Genomic DNA, 23,540 nt, shown 5'->3' with positions numbered 1-23,540 from the left:
CAGTTGCTCCACGGCATGTGGGATCTTAGTTCCCTGACCAGGGATCAAACCTGTGTCCCCTGCATTGGAAGGCAGATTCTTTACCACTGGATTGCCAGGCAAGTCCCTCCCCCTTTTTTTTAATGTTTCAATCTCCGTTCTAGATTTTTGCATTGTGGGTACCATGAAATTTACATGAAACATTTCATAGATAAAATAGTCTTTTTCTGCTGATAGCAATTTATCTTCATCTGCCTATGAAGGTTCCATTTTTTACTGTTCCCCTTTTACATTTTTGACATCACAAATTATCTTTTTATGTGGTGATTACAAGTTGTGGCAGCTACAGTTCTTTTCCTTTAAACTTTATACTCTAATTAAGAGTTTAATATACTATTCTAAAAAAGGTTAGTTTTCTGTCTAACATCTTAATCAGAGCTTTGTGTACTTTCATCTTTCATTTCAGCTTGAAGAGCTCTTTTCAACATTTCCTGTAAGGCAGGTCTAGTGGTGAACTGCCTCAGCTTTTGTTTGTCTGGGAAAGCCTTTATTTCTCCTTCATATATGAAGGATCATTTTGCCAAATTGAATATTCTTGGTTGGCAGCTTTTATCTTTCAATATGTTGAATATGTCATTCCACTCTCTCCTGGCCTATAAGAGTTTCTCCTAAGAAATCTGCTGATAGCCTAATGAAGGTAATCTTGTAGGCTACTATTTTTCCTTGCTGTCTTTTAAAGCTATCAGTGACCTTTGACAGCTTTAATATAATCTGTCTTGCAGAATGTCTTTCTGTGTTGAAATAAGTAGTGGTTCTATTAGCTTTGTGGACTTGTATATCCAGTTCCTTCTCCAGGTCTGGGAAGTTCTCAGATATTATTTCTTTAATACACCCTCTGCTCCCTTTTCTCTCTCTTCTCCTTCTTTTGGCTCATTAGATGAAGTCCAAGAGTTCTTGCAGGGTTTCTTCACTTTTAAAAAATCTTATTTCTCTCTCATCTGCCACCTCAATCATCTCTATATTCCTGTCCTTGAGCTCACTAAATTCCTTCTTCCATCTGACTGCTCCATTTCCACTGCATTCTAATTCTTCATCCCACTTCTTGAGTTCTTCAGCTACAGGATTTCTGTTTGGTTCCTTTTTAGAATTTCAATCTCTTTGGTAAAGTACTCCTTCTGTTTGTTAATTTTATTCCTGAGATCACTGCACTGCCTAAGTTTTCCTGTAGCTCATTGAATTTCCTCATAACAGCTAATTTCAACTCTTTATCAGTTAGATCACAATATTCCATGTCCTTGGGTTTGGTTGTTGGAAAACTGTCATTTTCTTTTTGTGATACCATATTACAATGATTTTTTCCCATGGTGTTTGATGAAAAGAGCCTTTGCTGACACGTTTGAAGTAGCAACACCTTTCTTTATTTAGGCAAGGCTTTGTTTACTTTGCTCCTAACAGTTCAGTACACTGGTAATTAGAAGACTTCCTTTTGTCTTCCAGAAGGTGGCGCTATAGCACAGGTTTTTCATTTCTCTTACCAGTGCTAACTCATCACTAAGGTTGGGAGTTGGGAGTGGTGCAATAAAAACAAAACAAAACAAAAACTATCAGGGAAAAATGAAAGAGGGGAGGGTGGCTGGCGGCACAGTGAGGGAGGTGTATATTAAGCACTTCAGACTTTGGGTGTGCCCACATCCTAGTAGAGGGATCCCCAAGTTTGGGGCTGGGGGGGACGGACGGCCAGCAACCGTGGGCAGTCCTCTTGCCAGAATCCTAGGACCGACAGCGGGAGATGCTTTCCTTCAGTTTTTTTTTGTCTGCCTAATTCTCTTTCCTTTCCCTCCCCCAGTCACTGAGGTCACTCCTCAGAGAGAGCAACAAGCTCCTGCAGCTGCAGCATGAAGAGCTGGGCAGACCCCACTGACCACCTTCACCCTCACCTCCTCTGCCAAAAAGGTCTGTGCTGGCCCATGGCTAGACCTGCTGCCACCATTCCCTCACTCCACAGCCTCTTCTGCAGTCCAATCTACCCCCTTTCAGGTACACAGATGGATGGATCTCTCGAGTGTTCTGGTATGCTATGCAGAAGCGCTTTTTTTTTTTTTTTTTGGTTATGCATGTCCAGTTAGATGTAAATTGAAGGGCAGAGAAAAAAGGAACAACTCACACCACCATGATGCTGACATAACTCCAATCACAGTTATTTTAAAGTCCATGTCCGATAGCTTTAATATCTGAATCCCTAGGGGGTTTTTTCTATTGTCTTGGCCTTGTCTCCTGGAATGTTAAACACTGTTTGTGAAAAACTGTAGAGGGTCCACCTGATTTTATTTCCCTACAGAGAATAAAGATAGGAGGCAGATCATCTTAATAAGTCTAGGATTAAGCTGATTCTAAGGATTTCAGTCTTCAGGGAGTTGCAACCAAAACCCAACTGGTTACCTGGGACTCTCCTTGATAAATTACGAACTCCAGCTGTTGTTCTCCCCAGGATTCAAACTCTGCAGTGCCTTTTAGCCATTGCTCTCTGTTTGGCTTCTTACAGTTACCATTTTTACAAACTGGCAAATGACTCAAAGAGAAAAGCCAAATAAAACGTCAGACTCACTCCAATGCATTTTTCTTCTCCCAGGGATAGTGATCACTCAAGTCCTGACTGCCTTCAGATTTTAAATTTTCTCCAGATTTTCTAATTGTTTGTAACTAGAAAATTGATTTGATGCAAGTTAGAAATCATAGCCAGATATGGAAGTCAATCACACTGGAAAAAAATGTATATGCAATAACAGAATATTAAAGTTAAAAAGAACATTATAGATTATCTACGCCAACTTTCCATTCAAACTAGAAATTTTATGGCAACAATCTTGGTAGCCATCTGGTACCCAAGCAAGTATGTCAATAACAGAAATGAAACTGACGTGTGGCATAAGTTGTAGCATTCCTAGTCAGTCTCCTTGATAGAAAGATCCTCATTATTCTGGATTATAATTTGCCTCCTTAAAACATTCACTCAATAGTCACCGTTCTATCCTCCAAAGCATCACTGAATACAGGGACTTCTTTTTCCAGATGATGGTACTTTAGTTGTCTAAAACCAGCTATCACACTTAAAATAGGTTTTCTCATAGCATGAAAAATATTCTTTACCATACCTCATATGGCATACATACTTTTTGAACTCCCCTAGTTATAATGATCATTCTCTGAATGAAACATAATTGGCTAAGATTTTTTCCAAATTGTGGAACAAAGAACTAAACCCAATATTCAAAATTTAGCTTAATATGAAGTACAGAACTATACTACCTCTACAACTATCAACTAATATGGCCTCTATATGTCTATTTTCTATCCAATAACAATTTTTACATTTAAGCACTCATAATATATATTTCCAAAACTCATGGTCAGATAGAATTTCAACATCTTAGGAACTGCTATCAACTGTTCTACTCTTTTATGCACCTGTTTTTTGTTTCCGTTTTTAACCAAGTGCTAGATTTGACACTTATCCCTATTAAATTCTACCTAGCAATTCAAGCAGTTGATACAAATTTGAATTCTGATTCTGTGATGTGTCTATTAATTATCTCATCTAGCTTTGTACTACCCCAAATAGGAAATCTTACTATACTTATTAAATAGGATAACCGACAAAGATTTCCCTTTAGAATGACTCCTAAATTCTTTGCGAATAGTTGTTCATCAGCAATAAGACATTCAGAGCACATTTCTTTATCTTATCCAAAAAGCTACCATAAGACACAAAGTCAAATTTCTTACTAAAAGCAAATTTACAGCATACAGTATAACTGTTATACTATCCAACTATGAATTAGTAGAGCACTAAGAGGGCCTGGTTTAAATCTGAGTAAAAGGTGGATTCATCATATCATATTTGACTTAGAATTCAAATGTGAGAGAAGAATCATTTAAGTAAATTCTGTGATGAATATTTTCCTCTTTATTTTAAATTAGTAAATCATCTGTTGTAGTATCATTGACACATTTTTAACACTGGTAAAAATAGTTTGCTTAAAATCCAATATGACTAAACATGATAGATGCTTAATATATATTCGTTCTATTATTTCATTAACTAAGTCTGGAAGAACTGAAGTCAATTATGGAATACATATGGTACCAAGTTATGCTCTAACACATTAAAAACAAAAATTAAATAACTAATACTTATGGTATTTATCAAGTAAAGAATTTAGAAAAATTTATGGTATATTTAAAATTTTAATTCCATTATTTTCAATTATGATAGCTAGATAACTTATAACTAATTTATAATTTAGAAATTGAGAGATGTTAAATGAGAACATATTGCTCATTGTGTTTTTAATAGCGTTTAAAATGTACAAAATACTATGAAGAAAAAAGATTCTAAAAAAGTATTTTAATAAACTGATACAGAAACATTCAGGATAAGAGACATTACAGCAAGATTTGATGATTATATAAAAGGCTGTTTAAAAAAACTAAGGGCAAATTAAAAAAAGAATTATTAACACTTTAAAAACTAAAGCACCACCGAAAGAAATACAGTAAAATTTATCAGAGGCAAACATTGCTAACCATAAGACACCACTTAAGCAAGAATACTGTTCCCTTGAAGGGGTGAAGGTTTCTATTATTAGCAGAGATAAGAGCTGCCTCAAATTCTTTCCTTAATAACACCAAACTAAAAATAAAATGGTTCGCCACGTTTCAAAATAAACACATTGCTTTGCACATGCATTTCAATGGTTTAAATAATAGATAAAAATCTATTCAACCTGATTCAAAGTGTTTGCTCTTATATTTGCATCTAATAAATATACTAGGGAGACTGGCTCTCACTTTCATAATCCTTTCAGTATTTTAGGGGTCTTGTGCCCCCACTTTCTCATTATCTCTTAAAGGATTTGAGATTAGATCTTCTGTTAGATCCAATTAAATTATCTACCTGGTTTCAAAAAATTAACTGCTTTCTCTATAAAATATTTTCTCTATCATCAAAGAAACCACAGGAATCTCAGAATAAATGGGGCAGTGTTATCATTACAAAACAGTATGAAATGCTTTAAGGAAGGCTAACATGGACCACGAGGTAAGTGAATATTTTGACATGTTCTTACAAAAAAGAAACAAACAAACAAAACAAAACCCAAAAAAACCTAGATAAAGCAGTGCTGTGTCAGCATGGGAAAGGGAGAGAGTCCACAGAATTGAAGTAATTTCCTCAGTATATGATCAATTACAAAAATCCTTTCTAATTTACATAAATATGTTAGGAGAAAGTTTGTAGAAAGGCATTTTTAGCTCAGAGTCTGCATTTTCCATAGTTCTACAAAAAATGAACTGCATGTATTATTTTGGTTCGACTCTCAGTAGAACCTTGACAACAAGCCACCCATAAAAACTGCCAACTGCTGCTCACATCCTCCTCCCTTTTCCAGCTTTGCCTCCTTCTTCCAAGAGTTCTATGATCACTACCATGAGACCTGGAATATACATCTGTTACATGTTTGCATATATGCATTGCATGCATACGCATGGTGTACAGAAGATGGTGATAAGTGAGCAGCATCTAGAGAATTAGATTAATGAACATATTCAAATGAAATAGGAAAGAAGACCAGGGAAAAATAAAACAGGAGATAGTAAACTCTTCCTCCTCATCATCAAATAAATTCTGGTCTCAGAACCAGATCACAGATTATTCTCAGAGTTCAGCAAATTACAGGTTTAAGTACATAATAGGACCCAAGTATATATAAAGTACTTAAAAGTTAAGTACTTGTATCTTTTCACCTACATTTTCTCCTGTACTACTCTCAACAGTATAAAAGAACATATAGTCTTATTCCCTTTTTCAGAGATCAAGTGACTTTGGCTTAAGGGCACATAGCTGGCTTATATAACAGCAAACTTCCACACCAGGCCTTCTAAAATCCAGTGTTCTCTATACTATATACCATGTTGCCTTTGTGGACTTAACCTGAAATCTGTCCATCGTTTATAACTTTGTTTCCTATGGAAAAATATCTTTTGAGAGTCAATGGATTACACAAAATGAACAAAATCCATGCAGCACTAAGGACAAAATTACCTATGTTGAAATCATAAAAAACAACATATAAATCAGCAGAAACAAAAAACAAAACCCTAAATAGCACACTGTTCACTTAATTGTTTGAGAGATACGATGAATTGATTTTCATTCCAACACTAATGTTCTACTATTTCAGAAAATATATAGCTTCATTATTTGGAAGTATTGTTTAACAGTTGTTTAGAATTTGCATATTTTCAAAAGTAAAATCAGTTCAGCTAGCAACTTACATGAACATTCAGTTATTCCCATTTCATTTTTATTTTATTCATTTTCCATATTTGTGAAAAAACAAATTTCATGGCTTAACCAAAAAGGATACTGCATGTTTAATATAAACATTAATAATTATCATATAGCACAAATGAATTAGTCATTGGGAACTTTCCAATGCAGGCAACCAAAAAATAGGGGCAGATTATAAAAGCTCTGTCTCAATGTTGCAATCAGAATTGCAATCAGCAAACACTTATTAACACCTCACACAGGGTGCAGGATTCACTCACAATGGCCCTGTATCTAGTCATCTCCACAACAGTGCCATCTATTTGTACGGAAATTTATTTTTTAAAGCCATTTTAGTGCCTCAACTCATTTAATCCTCAAAAAAATTCTAGAAAGCAGGTAGGCCAAGTGTTGTTATTGCCATTTTACAAAGGAGGAAACAGGCTCAGAGAAGTTGAATGGTTTTCCCAAATTCATATAACTGGCTGTGGTATGGAATTAAAATCCCCAGCTAATGCCTTCCTAAACCAATGTTCTTTCTTCCTAGGACATCAAGCTATTTTTTTACAAATTTTCTTTAGAAAGGTTACAGGTAATCTTTAGTCAAGGTTATTTTCATAATGGGGGTGAACCCTGAAATACCTAGTATTTTTTAAAATTTGGGTTAAAACTGTCAGAATTCAGTAAATTTATCATGTAAAAAATGGAATGGATTAAGGCACCAGAGTAAAATTTATATGAAAATATAATTTTTAACCATCCATATGGAGTTTCAAAAAAACTGTTATTGGCTGTAAATTTGGATTAAAATAAATACATTTAAATCTTATTTTCTTAATCCTTGATAAATATCTATGGACATGTAAAAATTATATCCTTGTAGGTTTGAAACTCACAAGATATCACACTATGCATTTTTACTTTCCATTCCATATACCACAGACTTTCATCAGAGAACCCTGAATTTGCCATTTCTGCCACTTACTAGCACCATGACCTTGGGCAAATTACTTAAAGTAGCTGATTCTCAATATCTACATTAGTAAAATGGAGATAATATCAAATGCAGGGAATAAATAAAATCAACTGCATATATAGTAAACATAGTAAGAAATAATTCAAGTTGTAGCTTTTATCACTGAAGTGTTACAAATGTGTTTCCCTTTTCTTTTGCTTTATATTACATCTTTATTTCAGCTCTGGTCTTCAGTAATTCAAATTTCCATTAAGCTGGAAGGAACAATTAAACGTTCCCATTTTTTGAAATTAAATCTTTAAAAAATAAGTTGTAAAAGACCTCACAAATTTCACATTCTAGTGCCATGCTTTAGGAAAAGAAGAAAACAAAGCCCAGAGAGGTTAAATGTCTTGTTTAGGGCCTTGATACTACATGAGAGTCAAAAGCAATGCCAGTGTGGGCCCCAAGTACCATAGGTGTAACTCTGAGGCTCACCAACTGACCAGGTAGTTGTCCAAAATCTAATTTATCATTTAGGACTTGCTACTTACATTTCAAAAAAGTAACATTACTTGTTTAAAAAAAATTAATAAAAATTTTTCCATTTGCTTATCTTTCCTGTTATCTAAAAAATAAGTGGGGAATTAATAAAATATTTACTTAATTCCTTGAAAGCCAATTTTGTGAGCCATGCACATAACTATTTGAAAAACAGAAAAAGTAATGCCTTGATGAGACCCTGTTGACTAGAAAAGGCTACTTTGACTACAAAGGAACCTATAGTGTACAATTCCAATGAAGAGTAATAATTTCATAAACCAAATCTATGAGTCCCCACCTCAAAAATACAGGCTTCTTTTTAAACAAATAATTACCATTATATTAAAAACATTTTTTTTCTTCAACCAGTGTATAACACAAACACCAGATCTATTCTAGAATTTCTATCACGTTCATTATTTAGATAAGAACTGAGCAAGTCTAATTACAAGAGCTCTTAAATTGAAGTTCTACCTTACCCTGGAAAGAGTAAGAGCCAAAACAATCAACATACAGAAAAAAATTTAAGTAGATAAAAAGCATTACTTCGAAACCCTGACAGCCCATATAATGTGTTTCCATAAGCACTCCCCTTGTACTCTTACACTAGAACAATGGAGAAAAATCAATTTAGAATATTTTAAATAAGGCTTCAATTATTTATCAACAAATAGAAGGATTTCCATGTGCTTTTTAAAAATAGCTTGAAACCAGTACTATTAAATGAAAACTAGTTATTTCCATTTTTGTTTACTGTACCTAACTTTGGTCTGTAAAATCAACAACTGAAGTTAAACTTTCAATATCTGTAAATAACAATAGTTAAGAGAGAAGGCACATAAAATATTCATCACTCCTCCATTTCCATGTTTTTATAGCCATATAAAACTAAATCACTTACTACTAAGTTTTTTAGTAGAAATTAAATTTACGAAGTCTAACTCTATACCAAATAAAAATGCATGTATTTTCAACAAACGGTGCTGGGACAATTGGATATCCATATTCAAAACGTTGGCCTTAGAACCTCATCTTACACCATATTCAAATTTTAACTCAAAATGGGTCATAGACATAAATGTAAGAGCTAAAACAATAAAACATTTATTTAAAAAAAAATACGAGCAAATCCTTGAAACCCAAAGCAAAGATTTCTTCAATATAACACCAAAAGCATCATCCATAGAAGGAAAAAAGTCAATAAACTGGACCTCATAAAAATTCAAAACATTTATACTTTAAAAGACACCATTAAGAAAATGAAAAGTCAAACAACTGACCTGGAGAAAATATTTGTAGTAAGGGACTTGTATCCAGAATTTATAAAAAAAGGTTCTTATAAACTCAACTTACAACAAATAACTCAACAAATGAACTCAATATATGAATAGACATTTCGCCCAAGGAGATACACAAATGGCTAATCAGTACATGAAAAGATGTTCAGCATCATTAGTCACTAGGAAAGTGCAAACTGAAACCGCAATGAGATACCATTTCACACCTCCTAGAACAGCTATAATAAGACAATAAACAAATCTTAGGATTTGGAGAAATAAGAACCCTCATACATTGTTGGTGGGATTGTAAAATGATACAACCACTTTGGAAAAGTCTGCAGTTTCCCCAAAAGCTAAAAACAAAACTATGATATGACCCAACAATTCTGCTCTTAGGTATCTACCCAATGTGTCCAAGAACATATATCCACACAAAGATTTGCATATGAACGTTTGTGGTGGCATTATTTGTAATAGCCCCAAACGGAAAACAATGGCCATCAACGGGTGACTGCATAGGCAGAATGTGGCATACTCATGCAATGGAATATTATTTAGCAATAAAAAGGAACAAACTACTGACACACGCTATGTCATGCGTGAACCTCAAAAGCATTGTTAAAGAAGTCAGACACGAGAGACTCCATATTGAATGATCTCATTTATAAGAAATGTCCAGAGAAAGCAGATTTATCCAGACAGAAAACAGATTAGCAGTTTCCTAGGGCTGAGGGTTAACTATAAATGGGCATGAGGAATCTTACTGCGGTGATGAAAATGTTCTAAAATCGATTTATGATGATGGCTGTACCATTCGGTAGTTACTAAAAATCACTGAATTGTACACTTGGAATGGGTGAATTTTATGATATGTAAAATACACCTGAATAAAGCTGTGTTTAAAACGCATGTGCTTTTGTTTCTAGTCCCTTAAAGAATTACAAGTGACCTTGAACGACACTGGAGTTAGGGGCACTGAACCCCAGGCAGTTGAAAACCTGTATTTAACTTTACAGTCAGCCTGCAGTATCCATGATTCCGCATTCTAGGAGTCAACCAACCTGGGACTGTATAACACTGTAGTATGTATTTAGTGAAAAAAGTCTGCTGTAGGAGTAGACCTGTACAGTTCAAACTCGTGTTGTTCCAGGGTCAACTGTAAATGAGTAATTTTAGACTGCAGCAACTTATATAATTTTTATTAAGCAATTGTACTAATTCTAACCTTGGATGGGAAACCACAGCCTAACTTTGGAGAAGTGCTAATATAGTGTTAGGAACACCCCTCCAGTTGGTTGCTCACTGGGAAGGGGTCCTCCAGGAAAAGGATTTCTCATAAATCAAAGTACCTTCTGTTGGTTTATATTTTAAGAAGTAAGTGCCTAGAAGCAGCTCAAGAATATATACAAAAGATATTTAAGGTGTCCTATGACAATGGACCGATTGATCTGATGGGTGTTTTAGCCAACATTCAGATTACAGAAGAATTTAAAAAGACAAAATTTTAACACAATTTGAAAGGGCGTAGGGTACATTATATAACCTGGAGAGTGTACATGTCTAGATGGCAAAGGTTTGAGGGTATAACGTCAAAACACAATAGCCCTTAGTAATGTCACAGGCATTAATCCAATTCCTGGATCCTCCTATATTCATTCTAAATATATTCTCCTAACTGTCCACTTTATGATATCTTTCAAACCTAAGCCAGGACTTCACAGCCCTCACAGGACTTCAAAGGATTTTACAAACTTGAGGTCTTTACACAAATACCACCCTGTCTGTGAGGCCTTGCCTGACAATCTTATTGAAAATTGCTAACCTCACTAAACTCCCTATCCTCCCTTCTCTGATTCATTTTTCTCAATAGCACTAAAAATACTGTATATTGAATATTTCATATACATATTGCAATTATTGTTTGTCTTCCCCTACTAGAAGAGAAGCTTCACAAAAGGAGAGATTTTTAATCTGATTTTGTTCCTAGGGTGTCCCCATTACCTAGAACAGTGCCTGGCACATTGTAGGCACTCAGTAAGTGTTTTCTGAACAAACAAAAGGGTACCAGACACGTGGAAGTAAATAAGAGCTGATCCTTGCTACAGGAATGAACGAGTCTCTTCTATCCATTTAACAGCCTTGATTTAAGGTTAAAATATGACTTTTTAAGGAAATAGAGGCCTCAATAAAATCTCCAAACTGCCTACCTAATATTTCCCCTGCAAAAAGAAAAAAAAATCAGCAAACATTTTACTTATAATATTGGATTTGCAACAATCAAAAGAGAAGTTTGTTTTTGTTTGTTTTTTAAAGAGAAGTGTTTTTAACAAGCTCGTTCTAGTTCTGGAGAGAGGACAAATTAATTAAATCCCACGTGACCCTCATTAACAAGAAAAACAGGAAAGTTCAATACTTAACTAGTAAGAAGTAAAGTAAAAAATTTCAAAACCAGCCTGTTTTACTACACCCAAAATGGGATCCCATCACCAAGAATACAGACCTCAGCAGAGCATGTCTTAGCAGTTCTGGCCTCAGCCCTACATCCTCCAAGATCCCCATCACCGTCCTCCCCATCCCAGAAGCCTTCCTAGAACCATTTTACAAACACCAACCAACCTTCAGACCTCCCAGTTCTGATTAAGCCCTGACCCAAGCCAGCTGCATTCCGGCGTTTCACACAGGCATCAGAAAGACCCACCCCGCTCTTGCTCCGGGAGCATCCCCTAAACTGTCATCCCCACCAACCCAGAGTCTGGGAGCACGAAAGAATCGGGATGTCAGGAACCGCCCAGCCTGGCCAAAATTAGAGGACATTTTAGACTTTCATCACGGTTCTGCCAATTTCAGTGTGACCTTGAGAACGTTCCTAGACCCCTAGGGGTCCCCGTTTTCTCACGTTTAAGGTGAAGATAACACCTGCACCTGCTATAAGGATTAAAGGCGATCACACGTGAAGCACCTAACTGGGCACCTGGCACGAAATGGAAACTCCACCATCAGGAACGTGGGTCATTCCCCAGTCCTATCCGTACAGCCTCCCAGCTGGAAGGCACCTCGCCCTACAGCACAGTCTCCCGGCTTCACAGAGGAGGGCACTGAGGTCCGCCGGGAGAAACTCGGTGGGCGCCGGCCCTGGACCCCGCGACGCCCGCGCCCCAGCCCGCGCCCCCTCGCCCCAGCCCGCAGCTGCCGCGGGGCGAGGCGCTGCACGCTGCCCTCCCGGGGTCCCCAGGCTCCGCGCGGCCCGGGCGGGGCCACTCCACCTGCCGCCAGGCCCCGTCACCCGCTGCCAGCCGCCCGCCCGCGGCCCGGGGCTCCCGAGCTCCGGGGCTCCGGGGCTTGGCCTCCCGCGAGGTTGGCAGCTCGGCGCGGCGGCCTCGGCGCATACTCAACTCTTCACTTTGCCGAAGGTGCCGACGCCCAGGGTGTCCCCCAGCACGTAGTGTCCGATCTTCACCCGCCCGTCATGCTTCTGCTTCTCAGCCATGTTCGGGGCGCGCAGCCTCGCGCCGCCGCCCGCGCCGCCGCCGCCGCGAGCTCTTCTGTGCTGCCGCCGCCGCCTACCCACAGTGCAGCGGGCCCGCGGGGGGCGGGGGCCCAAGACGCCGGGGACCAGGCGAGGCGGGGGCGGGGGGGCCCACGAGCAGGTGGGCGGGGCGGGGGGCGTGTGCGCGCCCACCCCCCGGGGCGGGCGGCCGGGGTGGGCGCTGGACGGCGAGCGCTGCGGGAGGAGTGGAGGGAGGGCCCGAGCTCCGTGCGGGGAGGGTCGGAGGCAGACAGGTGTGCGCGGGAGGGGTGAGGGGGCAGGACGGCGCCCAGCTACCTGAGGGAGGGGCCCAAGGGCGGGAGCCGGGTTAGGGGGCCCGTGAGCAGGAGAACCGGAGGGAGTGGAAAAGAGAGGGTGAGATTTGGGCCGAATCTTAGCGAATGGAAAGAGATGGAAGTAGAATCTGGAGAAGAAACAGGCCTGAAGTGTGAGGAGAGAGGGACGTGAAAAGCAGCGCGTGGGTCCAAGGAAAGTGGGGGCCGGAGACGGTGGGGAAGGGCATTGATCGAAGGTCAGTCGGAGGAGAGCCACAAGGAAGTTTCTTGAGTCACGGGCTGAGTGTTTTGATACAAGTCACGGCGCAAGAGAACCCGATTCTGTGCTGGCTTCAGTGGTCCCCCTCTACGTACTTTCTAATTCTCAATTATTTGGTCCTAGAGATGGAGGAGACCCTCTCCCCCCAGATCTCTAAATTTTAACTAGTTTGCACAAAGTTCTCCGGTCAATCAGTCCCAATATTTGCTCGATTGTATTTTAGCGCATACTTACATGAATATATAGCGTAGGAATAGTTTGTGGTAGAGCTGCACAAGAGGGAAACAGTGAAAGAAATGGAGAGGGAAACTGAATGTGGTGAGCATGGGAAGTAAGATACCTAAGGGACAAAGAATTAAGAAGAGCAAGAGCAATATAAGGACACAAATTAAAGGTAAAGATTGAAGGGGGCGGGGGGGGGAACCGGTAAGAGTTAACTAGAAGCGTGACATCCAGGCAGAGCATTTAAAGACTGCCGAGGTATAGTAAATGAAGTGATTATCGCTTCCTCCTCCCTCCCTTCCTTCTTTTCTTCTTTCCTTCCTTGCATGCCCTATTCTTCAGTGTTGCCTGTGTTTTAGTGCTTTAGTGATTGGGAATAAATGTTTAAGGATTCGTTGAACATTTTTAACTTTGTGTCTGACAGTAGAGTTTCAAGGTCACATTCCCCAAACAGCAAGTCTCATCTCACTATTTATAGGTAAAGAGAAAAATGTATTGATCAGAAAGAATAAGATGCAGCAAAAATTTGTTTTCTGAGAAGTGATAAATATACAAATGACAAACATGCATCCATTCTTGCTTGGACACCAAGACAATCCAATGAGAGATGATCACAGCTTATAAATTATAGACATCACAGCTGTTGAACAGAGGCTATTTTTGTTCATTCTTGGGATCATCTTTCTTGCTGACAAGAAGTATCATTTAAGAATCACTCTACCTAGCCGACAATTCGGGGAACATAGCCAGTTATTTTTGATACTGAACCTTCATTTGGTGAAGGGTCACTCCTTCAGTATTCATTCAAGTTAGTAAGAAAAAATACCTCTTCTACTTTTGAGGTACAAGAAGTATGTGTCTCTTGTTATAACGTCCTAGTAAAAGATGTTAAAGAGTGTTAGATTGCTTTCTTGAAGCTATATGAAGACAGCCTATAAATAGAGATTTTAAAGCATTCTGCACTGTCTTAACTATTGGTTGATCATTGCAACTTGAACTATTATACAACTCATAACTGTGATCCTTACTTAGCAACTATGAACTACCTTGTAGCTTTATTATTATGCCAAACAAATGGGATGATACTTTGTTGATTAAAAAGTTCATTTAAACACAGTTATCTCACTAATTGTCATAAAAGAAACTTATGATTATCCCCGTTTCATAGATGATAAATCTTAGTTTTTCTCTTTCTGATTTGCCCAAGGCTAATCAGCTAAGTGGCAGAGTCAGAACTCATATCCAGTTCTGACTTGTCCGTTTGTCTTTCTACTATACAACAGCCACCTATATAAAAAAAAATGTGTGATGCTCTAAGAACGTTTACATTTTTCACAATTATAGTCCAATTCTCATTTTTTAAAATTATTTTTAGGGCAGACTAACAATATATACTGTAAACTTACATTTTTGGCTGTTTTCCCGACTTTTATTTAGAGGAAAGATCGAATGCTAGGTGGGTGAGGAGGGTGGGAAAGGACAACTCTTGGTTGCAGCACTCAGTCTTCTGTTGCCCTGAATATTTCAGACACGGTTCCATATTTGTCTCACCCTACCCAGCAATACAACCTGACAGTTCATCAGACTGAATCTCCTTAAGAGCTGTGCCACTTGGGGCTCTCACCTCCCCCCTCCAAAGAAGTTCTAGTAAATACAATATTACCCATTTTATTATTTTCCAGTGATGTTTTAGTGTCCCTCTGTTGTTCAGTACCAGTCTCTAAGATTAATGTCCCATGCAGCTATTCAATTCTTAACCCCAGTCCAACTGTTACTGCTTTACCTTCCTACTACTGTGACTTTGGAATTATTTTACTTCAAATATTCTAAATTGGGGGCCTGAGTAATAGAATAATGAAGCACCACTAAACTTATATACTTAACTAGACTCCATTGATATTATCAATGACCAGATCCTTCAATTCTTTGCTTCTCCATGAGGCTTACCTACTCTGACCACCCACCCAATGCTCCCTGCCCTGCATTCTGATCCCCTTAACCCTTCTCCACTTTTTCCATGGCATTTACCTTCTGACATACTGTTTAATTTCCTTGTTTATTACATTTTTTTGTCTGTCTCTCACAACTAGAATGTAAGCTTCACAAGAGAGTTTTCTCCCCTCTATTTTTGTTTACTGATGGACATATCCTTAGCACTGACATATCCTAGCAAATTACAGAACCTCCAGTGGATTCAGCTGGTGGGGCACCTGAAGTTTATACAGTGAGGGGGAACCTCTTTAATTAAAAAATACAAAATTGGGCATGAAAGTGAATATTTGAAATGAAAAAAACAACTATCTACAAAATTTTTGAAGCTAACAAATAATACAAACATTCCTAAATCCAGAAAAATAACAATATCTTTATAAATTAGCTATTCCACATGTCTTTATAATACTTATTTTATACATTTTTTGGCTATGTATTCTTTGATTGCCTCTTCATATTTTATATTTTTATAGAGAGAATAGAAAGATAATTCCATTCTTCCTCTAACATGATTGATCAAGTTTCACTTCACATCTTCCTCTTTAGGATTCCCATAGCGCTTTTTACATATAGTTAATACAGCATCTATCAATTCTGTTGTTATATATATGAATACTTTGTATGTCTTTCACATATTTTCATATATAAATTAATATTTCACATACATGTGAAAATGACATACCCCATCTACTATTCCTAAGGCCTAACAGACCTGGTACGTTATTGAAGAAATATTTATTGAATTGAAATAAAGAAAATGATTACCAAATTGTAGAACAAAGGAACAGAATACAGGGAAGAGCAATTTTTTAAAATTTAATTTTATTTATTTTTATACAGCAGGTTCTTACTAGTTATCTATTTTATTCATATTAGTGTATATATGTCAATCCCAATCTCCCACATCACCCCATCCCAAATGGACAAAGCTTGTGTTTCCTTATTAATTTTCTGTCTGGATGATCTGTCCATTGGTGTTAGTGAAGTGTTAAAGTCCCCCACTATTACTGTGTTACTATCGATTTCCTCTTTTATAGCTGTTAGCATTTGCCTTATGTATTGACTATATTGGGTGCATATGTATTATAATTGTTATATATTCTTCTTGGATTGATCCCTTGATCATTATGTAGTGTCCTTCCTTGTCTCTTATAACATTCTTTATTTTAAAGTCTATTTTGTTTGATATGAGAATTGCTACTCCATCTTTCTTCTGATTTCCTTTTGCATGGAATATCTTTTTCCATCCCCTCACTTTCAGTCTGTATGTGTCCCTAGGTCTGAAGTGGGTCTCTTGTAGACAGCATATAGATGGGTCTTGTTTTTGTATCCTTTCAGTGAGCCTGTGTCTTTTGGTTGGAGCACTTAATCCATTCACAATTAAGGTAATTGTCATTATGTATGTTCCTATTTACCATTTTCTTAATTGTTTTGGGTTTGTTTTTGTAGGTCTTTTTCTTTTGTGTTCCACACTCAGAGAAGTTCCTTTAGCATTTGTTGTATAGCTGGTTTGGTGGTGCTGAATTCGCTTAGCTTTTGCTTGTCTGTAAAGCTTTTGATTTCTCCATTTAATCTGAATGAGATCCTTGCCAGGTGGAGTAATCTTCATGGTAGGTTCTTCCCTTTCATCTCTTTAAATATATCGTGCCACTCCCTTCTGGCTTGCAGATTTTCTGCTGAGAAATCAGCTGTTAACCTTATGGGAGTTCCCTTGTATGTTATTTGTCGCTTTTCCCTTGCTGCTTTTAATAATTTTTCTTTGTCATCAATTTTTGTCAATTTGATTACTATATGTCTTTGCATGTTTCTCCTTGGGTTTATCCTTCCTGGGACTCTCTGTGATTCCTGGATTTGGGTGGCTATTTCCTTTCCCATGTTAAGGAAGTTTTCGACTATAATCTCTTCAAATATTTTCTCAGGCCCTTTCTCTCTCTCTTCTCCTTCTGGGACCCCTATAATGCAAATGTTGTTGTATTTAATGTTGTCCCAGAGGTCTCTGAGGCTGGCTTCATTTCTTTTCATTCTTTTATCTTTATTCTGTTCCACAGCAGTGAATTCCACCATTCTGTCCTCCAGGTCACTTATCCGTTCTTCTTCCTCAGTTATTCTGCTATTGATTCCTTCTAGTATATTTTTCATTTCAGTTATTGTATTGTTCATCTCTGTTTGTTTGTTCTTTAATTCTTCTAGGTGTTTGTTTTTTAATTCTTCTAGGTGTTTGTTAAACATTTCTTGCATCTTCTCGATCTTTGCCTCCATTCTTTTTCCAAGGTCCTGGATCATCATCACTATCATTATTCTGAATTCTTTTTCTGGAAGGTTTCCTTTCTCCACTTTATTTAGTTGTTTTTCTGGGGATTTTTCTTGTTCCTTCCTCTGGTACATAGTCCTCTGCCTTTTCATTTTGTCTATCTTTCTGTGAATGTGGTTTTTGTTCCACAGACTGCAGTATTGTAGTTCTTCTTGCTTCTGCTGTCTGCCCTCTGGTGGATGAGGCTATCTAAGAGGCTTATGCAAACTTCCTGATGGGAGGGACTGGTGGTGGGTAGAGCTGGCTGTTGCTGTGGTGGGCAGAGCTCAGTAAAACTTTAATCCACTTGTCTGATGATGGGTGGGCCTGTGTTCCCTCCCTGTTGGTTGTTTGGCCTGAGGCGACTCAGCACTGGAGCCTACCCCACTCTTTGGTGGGGCTAATGGTGGACTCTGGGAGGGCTCATGCCAAGGAGTACTTCCCAGAACTTCTGCTGCCAGTGTCCTTGTCCCCACGGTGAGCCACAGCCACCCCCTGCCTCTGCAGGAGACCCTCCAACACTAGCAGGTAGGTTTGATTCAGTCTCCTATGGGGTTACTACTCCTTCCCTGGGTCCTGATGCACACACTACTTTGTGTGTGCCCTCTAAGAGTGGGGTCTCTGTTTCCCCCAGTCCTGTCGAAGTCCTGCAATCAAATCTTGCTAGCCTTTAAAGTCTGATTCTCTAGGAGTTCTTCCTCCCGTTGCTCTACCCCCAGGTTGGGAAGCCTGATGTGGGGCTCAGAACCTTCACTCCAGTGGGTGGACTTCTGTGGTATAAGTGTTCTCCAGTATGTGAGTCACCCACCCAGCAGTTACGGGATTTCATTTTATTGTGATTGCACCCCTCCTATCATCTCATTGCAGCTTCTCCTTTGTCTTTGGACGTGGGGTATCTTTTTTGGTGAGTTCCAGTGTCTTCCTTTCGATAATTGTTCAGCAGTTAGTTGTTATTCTGGTGCTCTCACAAGAGGGAGTGAGCGCACATCCTTCTACTCTGCCATCTTGAACCAATCTCTGGGAAAAGTATTTTTAAAAATAAGTCAAAATTAATGTTTCATTTCATGCATACATATTTTAAATACAAAGCAGAATTTCCCATCTCTGTGTCGCACTCATTAGTGAGGTTGGCGATAGGCAGAACCTAGAACATACAGGACCTTAGAGATTCATGATAAGGTCTTCCTATTATCGTTCTCCAGTTTAAAATTAAAAGAAAGTTGGACACTCACTCAGTGATTAATGAAGTGTGTCGATGGTGTCTTATATGTGGTATAAGTTCAATAATTCCTTCTTTTTAATTTTTATTATGAAGAATTTCAAACATACACCAAAGTAGGATAAATAACTGCCACCCTTAATGATTATCAATATCTTTAACATTTACCAGTCTATCTTTGCACTTTTTAATTTGTTTGATTCCTAAGATGTTTTATAGCAAACATATTGTTTGCTATGTCACTGGTAAATACTTCAGTATATACCTCTAACAGATAAGGACTTCTTTTTAGCATAACCATACTACCACTATCATATCTAACAAAATTAATAATAGTTCCTTACTATTATAAAACACCCACTCTGTGTTCAATTTCCCTTGATTGTCTTAAGAATGTAATTGTACATTTAGTTTATTCTAAACAAGATTTTTAAAAGTCTACAGTTAGCACTTTGTTAAGATGGATCTTATATCTCTTTTAATCTATGATTTTTTCCTCCCTCTTTTTAAAAAATGTCATTTACTTGCTGAAAAAGTGGGTCATTTTACCTGTTGAATATCATAAACCTTGTTGGACTTAGCTCAATAATTATTCTTGATCATAAGAGGTAGTATGGTGTTGTAGTAAGCATAGTATTTAGAAACAAAATCCTGAGTTCATGTCTCAGCTTAGTCACTTAACAGTGTGTCCTTAAACAGATCATTTACATCTCATTGGTAAAACTAGTAGTGTTGAAGTAGATTATTTTTAAAGTTCTTTTCAACTGTTAGGCAATTCAATTCCCAAATCCCACTCCCCATTTTATCAAAGGAAAAAGGGAGATTACTATGAAGTACTATGGGCTATAGTCCAAGGTATCTCAACAAACTGATCTTGCTACATTATTTTCCCTGCATACATTTTACCTCTTGACATTTATTATTACTGGTTTGTCAGTTTGAGAGAATGATATTACCTGGCCCAACATTCTCCAAAAAGATTAGTAGATACAATACATGTGACAACCGTTAAAACCCTTTCAAGGAAGTGTAAAACTTTGCGATGTTATTTTTAGCAGATAGCCTAGTAACAAATATTAAAATTAAAGTAATCCATTTCCATTTTGTGGCCTAGAACGTTTCTAAATTGCTTCAATATGAGTCAACATTTTTTCAGTGTAGTTGAGAAAAAAATAAAACATTTTGGATCAGATTTCCTCCGTGAGCAGATTCATTAATTGGAATAACAAAGGTTGTTTGCTTTGCTGTATAAACATTATGGATCTAACAGCATTTTTAGAATCTTGCTTTCATGTGTGTGTTGACAGCTTGTCTGAAAAAATCTCAAACATACTTTTAAATCAGTTAAATCAATTATTTCTCCCCTGGCATGGATTCAGTGCCTATCTATACTGTGCTTTTAAACTAGTGAGGTTTGAATAAAGAGATACCAATGTCACCTTGAAACGATTATCATCTTTGTTATGGCTGTGCTTTGGAATTAAAACAACCCTTGACAAAACTATACAGTATATACATTATTTGAAGTCTTTTATAATACACTTTTAATGACCTCCAGCAGGTGTTAATGCTTTGGCTTTTTGGTTCAATCCTGTGAACATTAACTACAAAGCTTTAACATGATTAATTAGTGCAAATTTAAGATCAATTAGCTAATTTCAAATTTTGCAAATACTCTGTAAATAATAAAGTAACTCTCCCTCCGAGAATAAAGACCTTAAAATATAGCCAGAGATTTCCATTTCTTTTTTAATTAGAATGTGGGCTTGCACTAGGTGCCCTTTAAGGGCTCTTAACTCTGAGGTTTTGATTTTATGAAATTAAATGTGTTAATAATTTTTTAAAATGTTCATTACTAAACTTTTCACTCTCATTTTTAAAATACTGAAATGTTTTAAAAGTGGTATAAAACTAGCTATTTTGCCAATTAAAGATTCCCAGAGTCTTTGAGTATATTGTTCCTTGTCCTACATATATTCATTCATTGAAAAAAGATGTATTGAATGCCTACTGTGTGCTAGGCACTATTCTAGGTACTGGGGATATGGTAATGAACAAGACAACCTGGTGTTTTTCTTGTTTACCACTCATAATGTTAACATTTGTTAAAGAAAAAAATATTCATGACAATTTTAAAGAAGCTAAGTCATCCTTTATTCAGGACTATTGTTATAGGTATAGGGACTACTGTAATAGGGTTTTGCAGGATGTGAGAGAAAAGAGGGTAGGGTAATTCTTTGTTAAACTAACCTAACAGGATCCTTGCCAGAGGAAGGCCAAGGTGATGGTGAGGATGAGGAATTTTGTTGGATATCAAGGATGATTATTTTGGCTAAACTGACTTAGCAGGATTCCTGTTTAAACTGGGCTCTTGAAGACATGCCCAAGGATGGGGCCTATTTGGGCTCAGAGGAGCCTGACAAGAGTTAGGTCAAGGAGAGAGTCTTTGTCACATTCTAGTGGAAGAGCCAGACAATAAACAATCAAACAAATATATAATATAATGTACTGTTAGTGACAAGTGCTGTAAAGGAAAATAAGCAGAGTAAATGGATACAAAGATGAAAGTGGGGAAAGGGGGAGGGTTGAATAGGCATTTTATATAGGTTGTCAGAGAAAGTCTTTCTGAGAATGTAACATTTGAGCAGAGACCTGAGAATTCTATGAAGGAAGGAGTCATTGAAATATCTGGAATAAGAGCATTCCAGACAGAAAGAAGGGGAAGTGCAAAGGCCCTGAGACAGTACAAATAGCATTTTGGGGGAATAGCAAGAAAGTCAGTGTATTCAGAGTGGTAAGTACAAGGATGAGAATGGCAGGGTTTGCAATTAGAATGCCTGGAGCTGGATCATCTAGGGTAGGCTATGTTAAAAACTATGGATTTTCTTTTAAAGTGTAATCACATATTTTTGGAACATTTTTGAACACGGGAATGATATAATATGAATTATAAACATAAAGGATCTCTCTATTTGGCTGTGTGGGAAAGAGTCTAAGGGGACAAAAGTGGAAGAAAAACTAATTAAGAGCCCACTGTAGTAGATCAGTTGAGTGCTGATAGTAGCTTACACCACAGTGGTTACAATGAAGATGGTGAGAGGCATTCAAATTTGGCATATATTTTGATGTTAGCATCAAGCGGATTTGCCAGTGTTGGATGGGAGGTGTAAGAAGAATCACCAAAGAGGGATCAAAGACTTGGGTTTTTTGGCCCGTACGACTAGATGAACAAGGGTGCCGTAGATTGACATGCAAAAGACTTCATGAGAAATAAGTTGGGAAGAAGGGAATGATGAGGGACAAAATTCTGTTTTGATCATTGTGAGTGTGAGATGTTTAATAGAAATTTGAAAGGATATGTCAAGTAGGTAGCTGACCACAAGAGTGTGAACTTCAGGAGAGAGGTACAGACTGAAAATGTAACTTTCAAAATCATCAGCATATATACAATAGGACTGGAGATCCCTTAAGAAGTAAATAGAAACAGCAAAAGAAAGAGATTCTCAGACTGAGATATCCCAGGTTTAAGGATATGTAAAAGGAAGAGGAGTTAGCAAAAGATACTGAAAAGGAATATCCACTAAAGTGGGAGGAAATTTAAGAAACTATTGTCAACTATATCAAGACACTTATCAACCATGTCTCATGCTACCAAAAGATCAAGTGAGATGAGAATGAAGAGTTGGCAGTTGGATTTGATGACCTTGACAAATGACTTTGTAGTGAAATGATGGAGATAAAGAGTGGACTGAGTTTATGAGAAAGTTGCAGTGAAGAAGTAGAGAGGTGATTCTATACAATTATTTTAATGTTTGCCATGAAAGGGAGCAGAGAATGTTTTGTTTTGCTATGAAGGGGGCAGTAGCAAAGCGGGGATGTGGAGGCAAGGATAGATTTTTTTAAGGTGAAGAAAAATTCAACATGCTTGTATGTTGATAGGAATGATTGTGTAGAAAAAGAAAAAAGGATGGTGTTTGACAGAGTGAATACTATAGAACATTTAGCTGTGGATCCCATTTTGACATTCCTTCAGGAACACCCATACCTGCTTTCAAGGAACTTAAACTCTAATGGAAAACATATACATTTAAATTAATAAACTTCAAAATGATGCAATGAGTGATATGACAAAGCTGTGGATAAGACTGACTGAAGAGTGTAGAGCAGGAAGTTAAAAGGCTCTTGTGTTTAACCAGAGGAAAAATAATGAGGACCTGAACCACTGGCAGTTCCTGTAGGGAAGGAGAGGAATGGATGAATTTGAGAGATATTTAAGAGAAAGAATGAATAGGATTTAGTGATGCTTATTTATAAATTAGGAGAGAAATGGGGCAATTCTGGATGATAGTATTGTGATAGATGAATCTTCCAAAAACCGTTCTTAGTCTATCACTTCCTTCCTTCAAAATATTCAAAGACTTTACATTGCCTAAAAATTAATGTTTAAAACTCTATACTGGAATTCATGGACCTCTAAAATCTGCCCTTTTGCCCTTCATCTTCCCGAGGTACTTCCTTGGAACTCAAGGACTTAGTAGAATCCAGTTTGAAAAGTACTGGTCCACAGAGTCAAATTCAAAGTCTTTAACTCTGCATTCAAGGCCCTCTATCGGGTCTCTGCCAGCCTCATCTTCCTTACTCAAAGCTCTAT

The 23,540-nt window shown here is 37.7% G+C and overlaps 1 protein-coding gene across 1 annotated transcript in view; it reads right to left on the bottom strand.

The window, feature by feature from the left end:
- PRKAA2 (protein kinase AMP-activated catalytic subunit alpha 2) overlaps positions 1-12,572 on the bottom strand; it is a 56,650-nt gene extending 44,078 nt beyond the window's left edge. Inside the window, exon 1 of the mRNA XM_060084017.1 lies at positions 12,479-12,572. Within this exon, the coding sequence (XP_059940000.1) occupies positions 12,479-12,572 (94 nt within the window). The remainder of the gene's footprint in view (positions 1-12,478) is intronic.
- Positions 12,573-23,540: the final 10,968 nt, after the last annotated feature.

The sequence above is a fragment of the Mesoplodon densirostris genome, chromosome 2 (assembly GCF_025265405.1).
Source record: "Mesoplodon densirostris isolate mMesDen1 chromosome 2, mMesDen1 primary haplotype, whole genome shotgun sequence".
In the NCBI taxonomy this organism is placed as follows: Eukaryota; Metazoa; Chordata; class Mammalia; order Artiodactyla; family Ziphiidae; genus Mesoplodon; species Mesoplodon densirostris.
Note: the sequence above shows the minus strand (reverse complement) of the source record. Positions and strands in the feature narration are given on the sequence as shown.